Source organism: Myotis yumanensis, unplaced genomic scaffold (genome assembly GCF_028538775.1).
Source record: "Myotis yumanensis isolate MYYU_CA2020_CCGP unplaced genomic scaffold, mMyoYum1.0.hap1 SCAF_11, whole genome shotgun sequence".
NCBI classification, from domain to species: domain Eukaryota; kingdom Metazoa; phylum Chordata; class Mammalia; order Chiroptera; family Vespertilionidae; genus Myotis; species Myotis yumanensis.
The window spans coordinates 12,819,235-12,833,330 of NW_027223762.1; the positions used below are offsets into that span (position 1 = coordinate 12,819,235).

Sequence of the window (14,096 nt, forward strand, 5' to 3'; positions counted from 1 at the left end):
TTGTTATGAAAACTATAAATCCATTATTGTTTGAGTGTTCAGATAGTACTTACCATACAGAAAGATGGCACCAGAACACTCTATGATTCAATCAGTCCTCCAAATGCAACCACAGTGTTTTTTTTTTCAAAACATAGATCTAAGCATGTTACCCTTCATTAAATCCTTAAATGGCACCCCATTTTTTTTTAGGATAAACCAACTCCTTCACAGGGCTACAAGATCCTGTATGGCCTGACCCTTACCTATCTTTCCAGTCCGTTTCACTCAACCCCAACATCAGTGGCCTTTTTGTTTCCATTTTCCCTTCTGTAGTCAATTCCTACTTACCAGTCAGGTCTCAGCTCAGTTGTCACTTCACAGGTAATTACTTAACCAGAGCAAAACCCTTATTACAGCACCCTGAACTTCTTTGGAGCATATAAAACAGTTTTAGTTTCAAATTTATGTGATTAATGTCTAGCTTTTCCATAGACTGTAGTCTATAAAGGCAGAGATTTTAGGTTAAAATTTTCCACATGATGAAAACCATGTAAAACATTATTTAGAATTTATATATTAATTAAAATAGCTATAGCTTAAGGGATAAATCAAGGAATAGCATTTATCCTCCTGGGCATTACTACTTTAAACCTATAAAACATCTATGCTTAAACAACAATCTAACCACTCTAAACCTGTTTGTAAAATATGGATAATCTTAAAGATGAGCTGTACATACTAAATGAAAAAACTATAAAGGTCTTAAAACAATGTAAGGCACACTAAATAACTGGTGCCTGTGAATAATACTTTCGTTTTAATTCATATTTATAAAGTATATTTCTCCAAGCGTTTGATTTATATAGTAACAGAATAATTGTGATGTTCTTCTAAGCTGGTTAAAATGATTCTGGGAAAGAAAAAAGTGATGCAAGAATTGTTACATCTTTTGTTACAATTTTTAAGGTGATTATATCAATCTTCAGTTTCTCCATATTATTTACTACCAGAGGACTGGTGCACGGATGCATGCACTGGTGGGGTCCGTTGGCCTGGCCTGCGGGGATCGGAGCGAAACCGGCTCTCCGACATCACCCGAGGGGTCTTGGATTGCGAGAGGGTGCAGGCCAGGCTGAGGGACCCCACTGGTGCACAATCGGGGCCGGGGAGGGACCTTGGGAGGGCTCCAAGTTGTGTCCGGCCTGTCTGGCCCAGTCCCAATTGGCCGGACCCCAGGGGCAACCTAACCTACCTGTCGAAGTGTCTGCCCTCTGGTGGTCAGTGCGCATCATAGTGACTGATAGAAAAGTCGGACACTTAGCTTTTATTATATAGGATATAGGATAACCCAGATTTCTTTGTACCTTTTAAGATACATATACAAGTCATTAAAATATGTATTTAAAATACAGATACATAAAATTTATCTTAAAATGCATATTTTATTTCAGTAGCCAATGACCATCAATCAAACAAAGAAAAGAAAACTAATTTCATGAAGAAAGACAAATCTATGGAGTGGTTTACAGGAAGTGAAGAATGATATGGCTCAACTAAAACAACTTGGAATCATTAACTACAATATGTCAAACTAACTACAAGACAGATGTCAAAGTGGATATTTAAGCAGTTTTAAAATGCTACACATCTTTCTTTAGCTTTTGTTATTTTTCAGAATTATAAGTAAAAGTATACAAATCACAGTAATAGCTAAAAATACCAATCTACAAAAGTAATGATTTGCAACATAAAGTTCTATTTTGATACTTTTCTGTCTTCAAATCAGTTGCCGTCATCTGAGGTACTCAGTTAAGTTGTGGTTTGAACTTCCTCAACTTGACAAGAAAACCTAATTTAAGTGGGGGAAAAGTAAAGGTCATTATAATAATTAGAAGAAAATACCATTTAATATGGCCTGAAAACATTACTCACCTGTATGACCAGTTTGCCAGTGTATAGGTCTAGCAACATAGGGAAATGATCCATATGGAAAATCAGAATGTGATTCTTCTGTTGTAGAACAAAGTACATATTGTAAATTACATAAAATATTTCATAATTTGTTCAAATATTTCAAAACTGTTAAAATACAAATTAATCTCCCTTTACTGTAAGTTTTTCTTTCACATTTTTTTTAGCATTTTGTTTTGGAGCTATTATGCCAGTTACCTCATAGAAATAATGTATCAAGGATTACATAATAAAGTTATATATATGGTTTTATAACTAAACAGATAAACTCATAATAAATCAAGGGATATATGAACATTTGCTCATAGCCTAAATAATGTGTACATACAACAAAGTCCTAAATTTGGAGAATTCCAGCCTCATAAATAGCAAATATCAGTTTATTTGCATATCAGGTCCTATGAAATTCTTTTCCTTCAGTAATAATCACTGATCTAAATTTTAAAAATTCTTTAGTATATATATATATATATATATATATATATATATATATATATATAAATCAAGTTAACCTCCTTGTCACAGGTAAAATATGAATATTATAAAAGGCAAGCAAAGTCATTATTCTGTCCCTTACAGATTTTAACAGCATAAATACCACATTTAAATACAAAAAAAAAAATCCTTCAGACACATTTTTATAATTTATTGGTCAATACACTCAGGAACCTATTCTCCACTTATCACATACACATGCATAAAATAAAACCGAAGCTCACCGTGGCCATCCTCCTGAAGCATCTCACCAGGGCCATCTTGAAGCATCTCACCTTCAGCTCTAATCTTTTGAGATTGTAATTGTAAATCCACGTTGATTTCAGGTTCTACTCTTTGAGCTAAAATTCCATTTTTCTGTTTTGCAAGGCAAACCAACCAATCTCTGACAATGACTTCACTTATCTTTTCACATGAGAGAGCAAGTTCACAGATGCGAATTCCATCTAAAAGTTCAATAACCTGTGTGATGCTTTCAGAAAAGTAAAATATGTACTTTAAGTTTCTAGTACAACAACTTTAAATTTACTATACCTAAAAGTAAAAATGCAAGCTAGGGCACATAATAAGCAATTTTAAATAATACTAAGTAAAAAATATAGAGAACCTAATTTAACATTACTTGTTCACATTACACTTTTTAAACGTTTCTTCTAAATTGCCTGAAGAAAATGCATCTTATGTTGCCATTTATGTAAAGGATGACTTAAGCAGCAATATAAATGATTTGGGACATACGTAGTTTCCTTAGTTTTACAAGGTGACATACACTGAGTGGCCAGATTATTATGACCACCCCATCAGTACTTTGTTGGGCCACCTTTTGCCTTCAATACTGCGGCAATTCTTGGCATTGACGCCACGAGATGTTGAAAGGTGATGAAAGGTGATGTGAGGAATCTGACACCATGGCTGATGAATAGCACTGTCCAGTTCTGTGAGATTTGATGGTTGTGGAACCAGCTGCCTGATGGCTCTTTTAACTTCATCCCATAAATGCTCAATTGGATTGAGATCTGGTGATTGTGGGGGACACCTATGCAAGGTAAAGTCTCCCCATGTTCTTGAAACCACTCCTGCACAATACGAGCACCATGGCATGATGCTTTGTCTTGTTGGAAGAAGCCATCTCCGTTGGGATACGCCATCAACATGATAGGATGAACTTGATCAGCAACGATACTTAGGTATGTTGTGCTATTCAGATGTTGTTCCACACGAATTAAAGGGCCCAAATCATGCCAGGAAAACATGCCCCAAACCATAACACTGCCCCCACCAGCTTGAAGGGTTGTATTCATGCATGTGGGGTGCATGCTTTAATGCTGTTTCCACCAAATTCTCTGCCATCTGCATGATGCAACTGGAAATGTGATTCATCGGACCACATGACTTTTTTCCAATGCTCGACTGTCCAATCCTTGTGTTCCTGTGTGAATTTGAGACGTTTTATCTTGGTAACTGCAGATAGCAAAGGTGTTCAAACAGGCCTTCGGCTTCCATATCCCATGCAGTGTACAGTGCAGTATACGGCTAATTTGCCTACAAACGTCAGGTGGTCATAATAATCTGGCCACTCAGTGTATATACCTAACTCAGTTACAAAATGAACATGTGTTTAAAATCACAAGTAATAGCCACATCACTCACTTTGCTAGATATACAGCACATGTACCACCCTGTTTAAGATTAGGGTATATAACAGGCAAAGCAACTTGAGGATTCAACATATCCAAAGCTACCTGTGGGGGGAAAGGAGAATCAGACTGAATTCTGTTTACGGCATAGGTTATCATGGTAAAATGATACACTTTTGGAAAGCAATTACCCAGTTAAAGTACTGCATTTTTTTGAATATTGTACTACTATCTTATTTTACTGCTCCTCAAAAGATCTATTATCACACAATTTGTCATAGTACTACATAAAAATGGTGATGCCCTAGCTGGCTTGGCTCAGTGGTTAGAGTGTCGGCCTGTGGACTGAAGGGTCCCAGGTTCGATTCCGATCAAGGGCACATGCCCAGGTTGCAGGCTCTATCCCCAGTAGAGGGCATGCAGGAGGCAGACGATCCATGATTCTCATCACTGATATTTCTATCCCTCTCTGAAATCAATGAAAAAAATGGTGGTGGCATGTCTTGCACTGGGCAATGCTGGTAATAAAGGAATCCTTCCTTAGTTATATTTCATATACATCCATATGTATATACAAAGTTTCAATGCTTTAGTTGAGCTTTTGGCAATAGAAATTCACATCTCAAATATTTTTCTTTTTTTAAAGATTGATTTTTAGAAAGGAAGGGAGAGGGAGAGAAACATCGATGCAAGAGAGAAAGAACATGATTCTTACACTTTAGAATGTCTAAAGTTAATATTCAGAATTTTTCTTCTGAATATAAAAAAAATATTTGAGCCTGGCCAGCGTGGTTCAGTTCTTAAGCATCAACCTATGAACCAGGAAGGTATAGTTGAATTCCAGATCAGGGCACATGCCCACGTTGTGGGCTCAATCCCCAGTAGGGGCATGCAGGAGACAGCTGATCAATGATTCTCATCATTAATGTTTCCCTCTCTTTTCCTCTCTGAAGTCAATAAAAATATATTTCAAAACAAAACAAAAACATATTTGAGCCCTGGCTGATGTGGCTCAGTTGGTTGGGTGGCATCTGTGCACCAAAGGATTGCTGGTTAGATTCCTGGTCAGGGCACATGCCCAAGTTGTGGACTGGATCCCCAGTCAGGGGCATGCAAAAGAAATATGGTCAAAATAGAAAATAAAGTGACTATTATTGAAAGATAATTCCAGACAGCTAAGAGTAGTTGGCACATCAATATACTTACATAATACATAGCACATAATTAGAAGTTATTCTATTGATGTTTTTTAGTTTTTGTTTAAAAAATATTAATGAGTCAAGGAGCATCATTATTAATTTATTCACCATTTGGGCACCTTTCATGTGCCAAGTATTTTGCTAAGTGGTAAGGATATAACAGGAGCTTACATACTATATTTTCATAGGATCTTATATACTGAGTGGCCAGATTATTATGACCACCCCATCAGTACAATGAAGTGAATTAGTTATGCAAATAATAATAATAATAAAACCTTGAGAGTATTTGCTTAGGAAGTTTTCAATATTCAGTATTTTTGGAATTGTCAATGAAGTATTCTAACTAGAGGCCCAGTGCACGAAATTCGTGCACGGGTAGGGTCCCTAGGCCTGGCTGGCAACCAGGGCCAATTGGGGCCTTCTGGCTGTCGCCCCGGGGCCTTCCTTCATTCTACGCCACCCCCTAGTGGTCACTGCACGTCATAGCGAGTGATCAAACTCCCAAGGGGACAATTTGCATATTAGACTTTTATATAGATAGATAGATAAAGGCACAGACATTAAACAAATATCCAATAAATATATGTCAGAGGGTGATGAGTGACATGACAACCTACATAATTATAAAGCAGAATATGAGGGATAGAGAATATGAAGGCAGAGAAAGAAAGTGCTGTTTTATACATAGGCTGGTCAGTGATGAGACCTGAAGAAAATGATTAAGCTTACCCTGTGGAAATTTAAAGGGAAAGTGTGCTGAGGCGGAGAGACCAGCAAATACAAATGCTCTGAGGCTGTATGATAGTTGGAGTCGGAAAAGGCCACTGTCACTGGAGACAAAATGGGGAGGATGGTAAGAGATGAGTTCTGAATGGTGGAGATGTGGGAGCGGGAGAGGGACAGATTATGTAGAATCTTACTTAGGAGGAGAAAAAGCCACTGGAGAGTTTCAAAGAATGATATAATCTGACTTTTTATAAATCTTTTTTCCATGTTAAATATAACAAAACTTGCCATTTTAAATGTATAATTTGGTGTCCTTAAGTATATCATGACATACTTTTAAAACTATAGAAAAGGCCCTAGCTGGTTTGGCTCAATGGATAGAGCGTTGCATTGTGGACTGAAGGGTCCCAGATTCGATTCTGGTCAAGGGCACAAGCCCGGGTTGCGGGCTCGATTCCCAGTAGGGGGCGTGCAGGAGGCAGCCGATCAGTGATTCTCTCTCATCATTGATGGTTCAAAATCTCTCTCCCTCTCCCTTCCTCTCTGAAATCAATAAAAATATTAAAAAAAAAAAAAAAAAAAAGACTGGGGAGGGTAAGGAAGGATAATGATGGCTCGCAACAGCAAACAGCATTGGATGTGATGAGAAGTGGTATAAATTTTGAAAAGGTAAGAGCCAAATAGGATTGGCTATGAAATGTGAGAGAAGCACAGGAGTCAGAATGAATCCTCAACATTGTTAATAAATACTCTTCTACATCTCGACTTTAACTGTCTAAGATACCTCCTGCCTGTTCCCTCTCAAATAGAAGCTATTTATTCCCCCAAAATCTCACAACATGAGGTCAGGTGCTGGGTTCAATATGCTCCCAACACTGCTTTATCTAAAAATGCTGAGGTTGCCCTAACCGGTTTGGCTCAGTGGATGGAGCATCGGCCTGCGGACTGAAGGGTCCCAGGTTTGATTCCAGTCAAGGGCATGTGCCTTGGTTGCGGGCACATCCCCAGTGGGGGGTGTGCAGGAGGCAGCTGATCAATGTTTCTAACTCTATCCTTCTCCCTTCCTCTCTGTAAAAAATCAATGGAATATATTTTTAAAAAAAATAAAAAATAAAAAATAAAAATAAAATAAAAATAAAATAAAAATAAAAATGCTGAGGTTTATGATGCTCAACTCCTCCTCCTTGTTCACTACCCCATATTTATTAATAACTTTGGCAACTGAATCAGTAAGTCTCTCTACTCTAAATCCCACCATGATATTGAAGGAAAAATATTCTTTCCATGCCAGATACAGAAATGGGGCAAATAATGAAGAAAGACCCTCTCCCATACAAAAGAACTGTTGACCCTGGTTTTCTTCACACACAGTATTAAGCAATATCCTAGGAACCACTTTTGATAACTTACCGCATCAAATTTTAAAGATTTTATGTCTTCACTTGCTTCTGAAATATCTTTATGAATAAAATCCACATTGTCTGGCCACTCTTCTACATGACTAATTTTCCATGAATCACGCCAGTGTTTGTAATTCTTCTTAGCCAGTTCATGGTGGTCTTTTCGTATTTCAAAACTTATGACCCGTCCTTGTGATCCAACTTAAACAGATAATTTATGACATTTCATAGAATTAATTAGTACATAAAAATTATATTGTAAAAAGGTATTATATGGATCCCGGGTTGATTCCCCGACACACACAAAAAAAGTTATATGGATGTGAAAAAAATAATTCAAATAGTTCAAGTTTACAAAAGTCTCTATCCCATCCCAGACACCCAATCAACCTCTCTCTTCAGGGGTAACCATAATACTAGTTATTTAGCCTTCCCAAGATAGTTAGTGCCTACACAAGTGTGCAAGTACTTCTTTATTTTTAACACACATTGTGATATATTGTATCCTCTACCTTCCTTTATACTTATTGTGCCATTTCAGTGATTAACAATCTACTTCATTACTTTTAACAGTTTTTATATTCCATTGTATGGCTATGGCATAATTTATTTAGCAATTACCAATAAAAATTTAGTTTGTTTCTAGTCTTACACTATTATAAACAATATTGCAATGAAATTTATTATGCCCAAATTTTTATATGCATGAGCCAATATATCTACAGAATTCCTAAAAATGTACATGCTGGCTCAAGGGGTATGTGAATTTTTTATTTTGAAAATTATTACCAAATTGTCCTCCAAAAAACTGATACCAATTTATACTCTACCAACAATGTATTTGAGTGCCTATTTCTCTATATTCTCTCTCAAACTTATCTATGTCAATCTAAAACTGAATAGTTTGTCATTGTTGTTTTAATTTGTATTTCTTTTGTTATGAATGAGGTTAGACCTTCCACATATTTAAAAAATATTTGTATTTTTGTGTGTGCCTAAAGAAATTTTAAACTATTTAGCACAGTAATACTGCTGTTTCACAAAAAAACTACCGCATTTTAGTAAGGCAATTCGTTTTCCACCCACCTCTATCTGAGGTGCTTTGCTATCATTTGGAGGCTATCCCAGATCAATCAGTCTGTAGTTTTATTAATGAAAAGTTTACATTCCAAGATGTCTTTTGACATGTAAGTCCAGCTGCAAGTCAACATGTTCTCAAGGGATAAAAGTTAATGCTAATAGTAGCATAAGATAAACAATTGGAAAATATAATTATAGAGGGGAAAATCCATTCTAAAGGTAAGTAGCAATAATTTTTTGATCACTCATAATTTGCGATTATTCATAACATGACATTCCGCCAATACTATAAATATTAGAAATACGGGCACTCCTGTATCACAAATTTTTATAAATTCACTTTGTCAAATGCATTCAGGAATCTGTCACAGATTGTGAAGAAATTACTGCCTTTAATTAGATTCAAACAAAAGATATGAGGAGCCAAAATGAATTTCCTGATTTAGTATAAGCTGGATTCTGTTTGTATGTAATGGCACTAGGTCAAAGAACAAAAGGTTTAAGATTAATGCAGCATATTTCTATCTGTAATCTTTATAAAACTAACCCATATAAACCTACAACTGCTCTGACAGTTTATTAGTTTAAAAAAATGAATTAAAAAAATAGAATGCATCAATAAGGAACAACATAAATGATTTTTTAAAAATCTACCCAGAGAGTTTTGTCACTATATGTTCAGGGCACTACTTTAGGTGAGGAAGGGAAAGCAATCCTGACACTCAGAGGAGTTACGTGATCATAGGATAATCAACTAGGATAACTGTAACCAGACATCAAGTGGTGGAAACATGAACAGATATTTATGTTTACTATATACTTCTTGATTTTTGATCAGGTGCTCCCTTCAACCAGTACTTTTAGCAACTGACTATGTAAAGACTTTCTTAAAGACAGAAAAATTTTCCATGATCTAGCTTTAACTTAGTTCTGTATTATGATTAACTAGAGGCTTGGTGCACGAAATTCGTGCACTGGGGGCGGGGGGGGGGGGGGGGGGAGGGGGGGGGGAGTCCCTCAGCCCGGCTTGTGCCCTCTCGCAGCCTGGGAGCCCTCGGGGGAATGTCTGACTGATGGCAGTCAGTTGGACATCCTTAGTGCTGCCGCAGAGGCAGGAGAGGTTCCCGCTACCACTGCTGCACTCACCAGCCGCGAGCCCGGCTTCTGGCTGAGCGACACTCCCCTGTGGGAGCGCACTGACCACCAGGGGGCAGCTCCTGCATTGAGCATCTGCCCCCTGGTGGTCAGTGCACGTGACAGCAAGCGATTGAGTGGCCTTAGCATATCATTAGCATATTATGCTTTGATTGAATGGCTGACTGGACGACCAGACAGCATATTAGGCTTTTATTATATAGGATTTATTTATGAACACCAACAATCCTTTACCTGTAACAGTATGTCAGCCCAGCACTGACAGCCCTCCTCCTTCTATGTTCTCTCATACTGAGAATTCATCTGGCACTATTATTAACAAGTACAAGAATATTCAGAGCAGCACTATTCATAATAATATTCATCTCAAATGCCCACCAGGAGTAGAATGGATAAATTGTGATTTATTTATAAAATGGAGTAACTATATAGCAACTAGAATGAAAGCACTAATGCTATATGCAATGGCTGAATCTCACAAACAGAATGTTGAATGAAAGTAGCCAGACTCAAAAGAGTACAAACTGTGTGATTCCTTTTATATGAGGTTTAAAACAAGTAACATTAATCAATTATGATAAAAGTCAGAATAATGGTTACCTTTTGGGAGGATAAGGACTGACAGGGAACATGGGAGGCTTCTGTGGTGCAGTACCATTCCCTATCTTGCTCTGGGCAATAACTACATGCGGGTGGCCACTATTTAAAAATTCACTGAGCCCTAGCTGGTTTGGCTCAGTAGATAGAGGGTCAGCCTGTGGACCAAAGGGCCCCAGGTTCGATTCTGGTCAAGGGCACGTATCTTAGTTGCAGGCTCCTCTCCGCCTGGGCCCTAATCAGGGCTCATGCAGGAGGCAACCAATCCTGTCTTTCCCTCTCTCTTACATTCTCTCTAAAAATCAATGGAAAAAATACCCTTGGGTGAGGATTAAAAAGAAAAAATTCACTGAGATATACATTTATGATCCATGCACTTTCCTGTAGCTATGTTATGCTCCAATAAAAAGCTCAGTGTTTTTTGTTTGTTTGTTTGTTTTTTAAGTAGAAGCATTAAAAAGCATGAGAGGAGCAAGAGAAAGCAAAGCAAAAGGTAAGAGAGTGACTGGAAAAATGTACAAAATGGGGAAAAAATGCAGTTGCTTACATTTGGTTTTAAAGAGAATTCTTTATATCCCAAAGTCATGTGAATATTTTCTGAAACATCTTTATCTAACTTTCTGTTATTATGAACAGATTAAATGTTTTCTTTGTTATCTAAATTCAGCTCCTTTTATCCCACTCTCTTACCTGCTTTGGATAAAAATAAGCTCATTCCACCAGAGCCAGAGCCAGCTTCCAAAACAGTATCTCCTGGGTGAATATTCATCATCAACAGCATCATACTTATATCCTATGATTTAAACAAACTAATCAATAAATACCTACTAAGCACCTACTCTTATCAAATATCATGTTGGACTTGGAGAAAAAGTGACAAAAAAGGATTAAACCCTGGCCCTGCCTAGCAAGAGTTTATATTTTACTTGATGAAATAAGAGATTCAAGAATCAATTAGCTAACAAAGCAGTATAATACTGAAATTATAGACAGTAAGTACAATAGGAGCTCCTAGTTTAAAGACAAAGTGGGGAATTTAAGGAAACAATCACAAGGTAGAAACAGCTTTGAAAAAAACAGCGGTGAACACAAAACTATTGAATTCTGCAATACTTTCACCTTTGCAAGAACCCTTGGCTCCTACCTCTTTGCATGACTGGCTTTTCCTTAAATTGCGTTTATCAATTGTACCTCCTTGGAGCCCTGGCCAGTTTTGCTCAGTGGTGGTTATAGTGTCGGCCCGTGGACCGAAGGGTTGCAGTTAGATTCCTGGTCAAGGGAACGGATTTCGGGTTGCAAATTGGATCCAGGTCCATTCATTCCTGGACGGGTCTGGGCGCATGTGGGAGGCAACCAGTCAATGTGTGTCTCTCACATGGATGTTTTTCTCTCTATCTTAAAAAGATCAATAGAAAAACTATCCTGGGGTGAGGATTTTTAAAATAATATACCTCCTTGGACACCTTCTCTAACCACCAGACATAAAAAAAATCCTCTTCCCCCACGTCACCCAATACAACATTACTGTATCTTCATGACACTCAGCACTACCTGAAATTATCATATTCTTTCATTTACTTGTTTTTTTCTTTGTCACCCCCTCTAGGATGTAAGGTCTGTATTAAGAGCAAGGACTGTGGTTCACCATTCTGCCTCCCTAAAGTAGTGCCCTGAACATAGAAGGTAGGTGATTATTTGCTGAATAAATAATGAGTGTCTCCGCATCTGGGAATAGGAGTTGTTACAAAGGAACAACCTGCCCAAGGACTGTGACTGTAATTAAGGATTGAAATAAACTGCTAGCAATGGATGATTAGTATAAGATTCTAGGAACTAGGTCAGTGATGGCGAACCTATGACACGCGTGTCAGCGGTGACATGTGAACTCATTTTTTTGGTTGATTTTTCTTTGTTAAATGGCATTTAAATATATAAATATCAAAAATATAAGTCTTTGTTTTACTATGGTTGCAATATCAAAAAATTTCTATATGTGACACGGCACCAGAGTTAAGTTAGGGTTTTTCAAAATGGTGACACATCTGAGCTCAAAAGGTTCGCCATCACTGAACTAGGTAGTTAATTTATTCATAAAGGATATTCCTTTTATGTTTAGTGTTTAATTTTAGCTGTGTTAATACAAAACTTTTTCTAAAGGGAAAGCATAGTAATTTATCTATAGTTGATAACATACCTCTAGTAACATGCCTTATCAAATGAAATATGATTAAAATATCACCATAATGGTACTAAAAAATTGTCCCCAAAAGAGTTCAACACGCTGAATGCTGAACTTGCAAACTTAGAATTATGGGGAACAAATATAAGTACTTATTATGTGCCTAGTGAGTTCACTTAACTCTATGTAGTAAATTGATATTCTTTTCACTTTACAGATTAGAGAATCGAGACTCCCAAATTAAAATCTGGCTGTTTCCTCCTAAAATTGGCATAAAAGTCATATGCATAGCCCTGGCCGGTTTGGCTCAGTGGATAGAGCCTGGGCCTGCGGACTGAAGGGTCCCGGGTTTGATTCCAGTCAAGGGCAATGCCCGGGTTGCTGGCTCGATCCCCAGTAGGGGGGGTGTGGGACGCAAATCAATAACGAGAGAATCAATGATTCTATCATTGATGTTTCTATCTCTCTCCCTCTCTGAAATCAATAAAATATATCTTTTAATAAAAGTCATATCCATGATTTTTTTAATAGACTCAGAACAATAAAAACCCGAACCACCTGAGAAGTGCTTTAAGTAGGTGAATCAGGTCTGCGGTGCTGATCTCCTTTGCTCTTTCTGGAGCCAGTATGCACCTAACTCCCATGGCGTTACCTTCGGATACGTTATGGCAGGACCTCTGTTCATCAGTAACACATAGTCTTCCAGGGCCGGCCTCCTCAGCAGGAAGTGCTTACCAAAGGAGCTCCTCAGCATCTGGCCGGGGAACTTCCCCACGATGTCGCTGAATGGGACTACCCCCCAGCTGCTATTTAAACGCCCGGCGTTGCTCAGCCGAAACAATTTTTTAAATTGTGTTTCTCTCTTCCCAGTCTCAGCTAAAATCAGCTCCCCAGCCCGAAAGGGCTCCTCCCTGGAAGCGGACCAGGGAGAGGAGCCGTGAAGTTCTGCCACCAGGGCGGGCAGCGAGGGACCCCCGGGTGCCCGGTGTGCGGGATCGGACAGGGCCAGGTCTCCGCTCGAGTCCTCGCGCTCTCGAAGGGATGGCTCCTCTCGAGGCGCCGGCGGTCGGAGGCTTTCCAGTGAGGAAAGACATCTGGCCCCAATGCCCCGGCCGCTCGGAGGGAGTGATGGAGGAGACTCTGCGGCGGGAGCCTTCTTCGGCGCGGCCTCGCGCTCTCTCCGTCCATCTCGCGCGTCTCTTTGCGAGGAGTCGCTACACCGGGACCGAGCTCTCTCGACGGGCTCCCGTCCAAGGTCGCGCAGGGACGGACAGGGCGCGACCCCCGGCCGCCGCCGGAAGCGCCGCAGCCGGAGCAGGACTGGACCGCGGTGAACGGCTGACAACATGCTGACTCGCGCACGCGCCGTCCCACGGAAGTGACGTAGGGCCTGGCGAGGCCCCGCCTCTCGCCGCCCAACGCGCCGGCGCGGGTGCGGTGGAGCTCGGGAGCGTCTCCGCGGGGAGAGCTCAGTGACCGCGCCTGCGTCCCGAGGGCTGGAGGCCGAGCGGGGGCGCGGGGCCGCCAAGTCCTCGCTCCGTGACCGTCCCAGGAGAGCGTCCCAAGCCCCGGGGGCCATTTTCTTCTTGGAAGTGTGGACTGTCCAAGAAGCAGTTGACCGTTGGCAAGTCTCCAACCGCCTCGCTGGGGACAGGAGGGTTAGGAGCGACAG

General features: G+C 39.5%; 2 protein-coding genes across 3 annotated transcripts in view; one reads left to right on the top strand and one right to left on the bottom strand.

Moving 5' to 3' along the window:
* SPDYA (speedy/RINGO cell cycle regulator family member A) overlaps positions 1 to 2,323 on the top strand; it is a 22,203-nt gene extending 19,880 nt beyond the window's left edge. Inside the window, exon 7 of one of the 2 annotated variants that reach the window (XM_070428925.1) lies at positions 1,434 to 2,323. In XM_070428925.1, coding sequence (XP_070285026.1) covers positions 1,434 to 1,525 — 92 coding nt within the window. In that variant the 3' untranslated portion in view covers positions 1,526 to 2,323. The remainder of the gene's footprint in view (positions 1 to 1,433) is intronic. The other variant, XM_070428927.1, reaches the window with a different exon arrangement.
* Positions 1,399 to 13,772, bottom strand: TRMT61B (tRNA methyltransferase 61B). The gene is made up of 7 exons (XM_070428924.1): positions 13,077 to 13,772; positions 10,936 to 11,038; positions 7,424 to 7,614; positions 4,099 to 4,190; positions 2,673 to 2,920; positions 1,915 to 1,992; positions 1,399 to 1,831 (listed from the first exon to the last, which is right to left on the bottom strand). The coding sequence occupies exons 1-7, from the start codon at positions 13,770 to 13,772 to the stop codon at positions 1,788 to 1,790; spliced, it is 1,452 nt and encodes a 483-aa protein (XP_070285025.1). The 3' UTR covers positions 1,399 to 1,787.
* Positions 13,773 to 14,096: the final 324 nt, after the last annotated feature.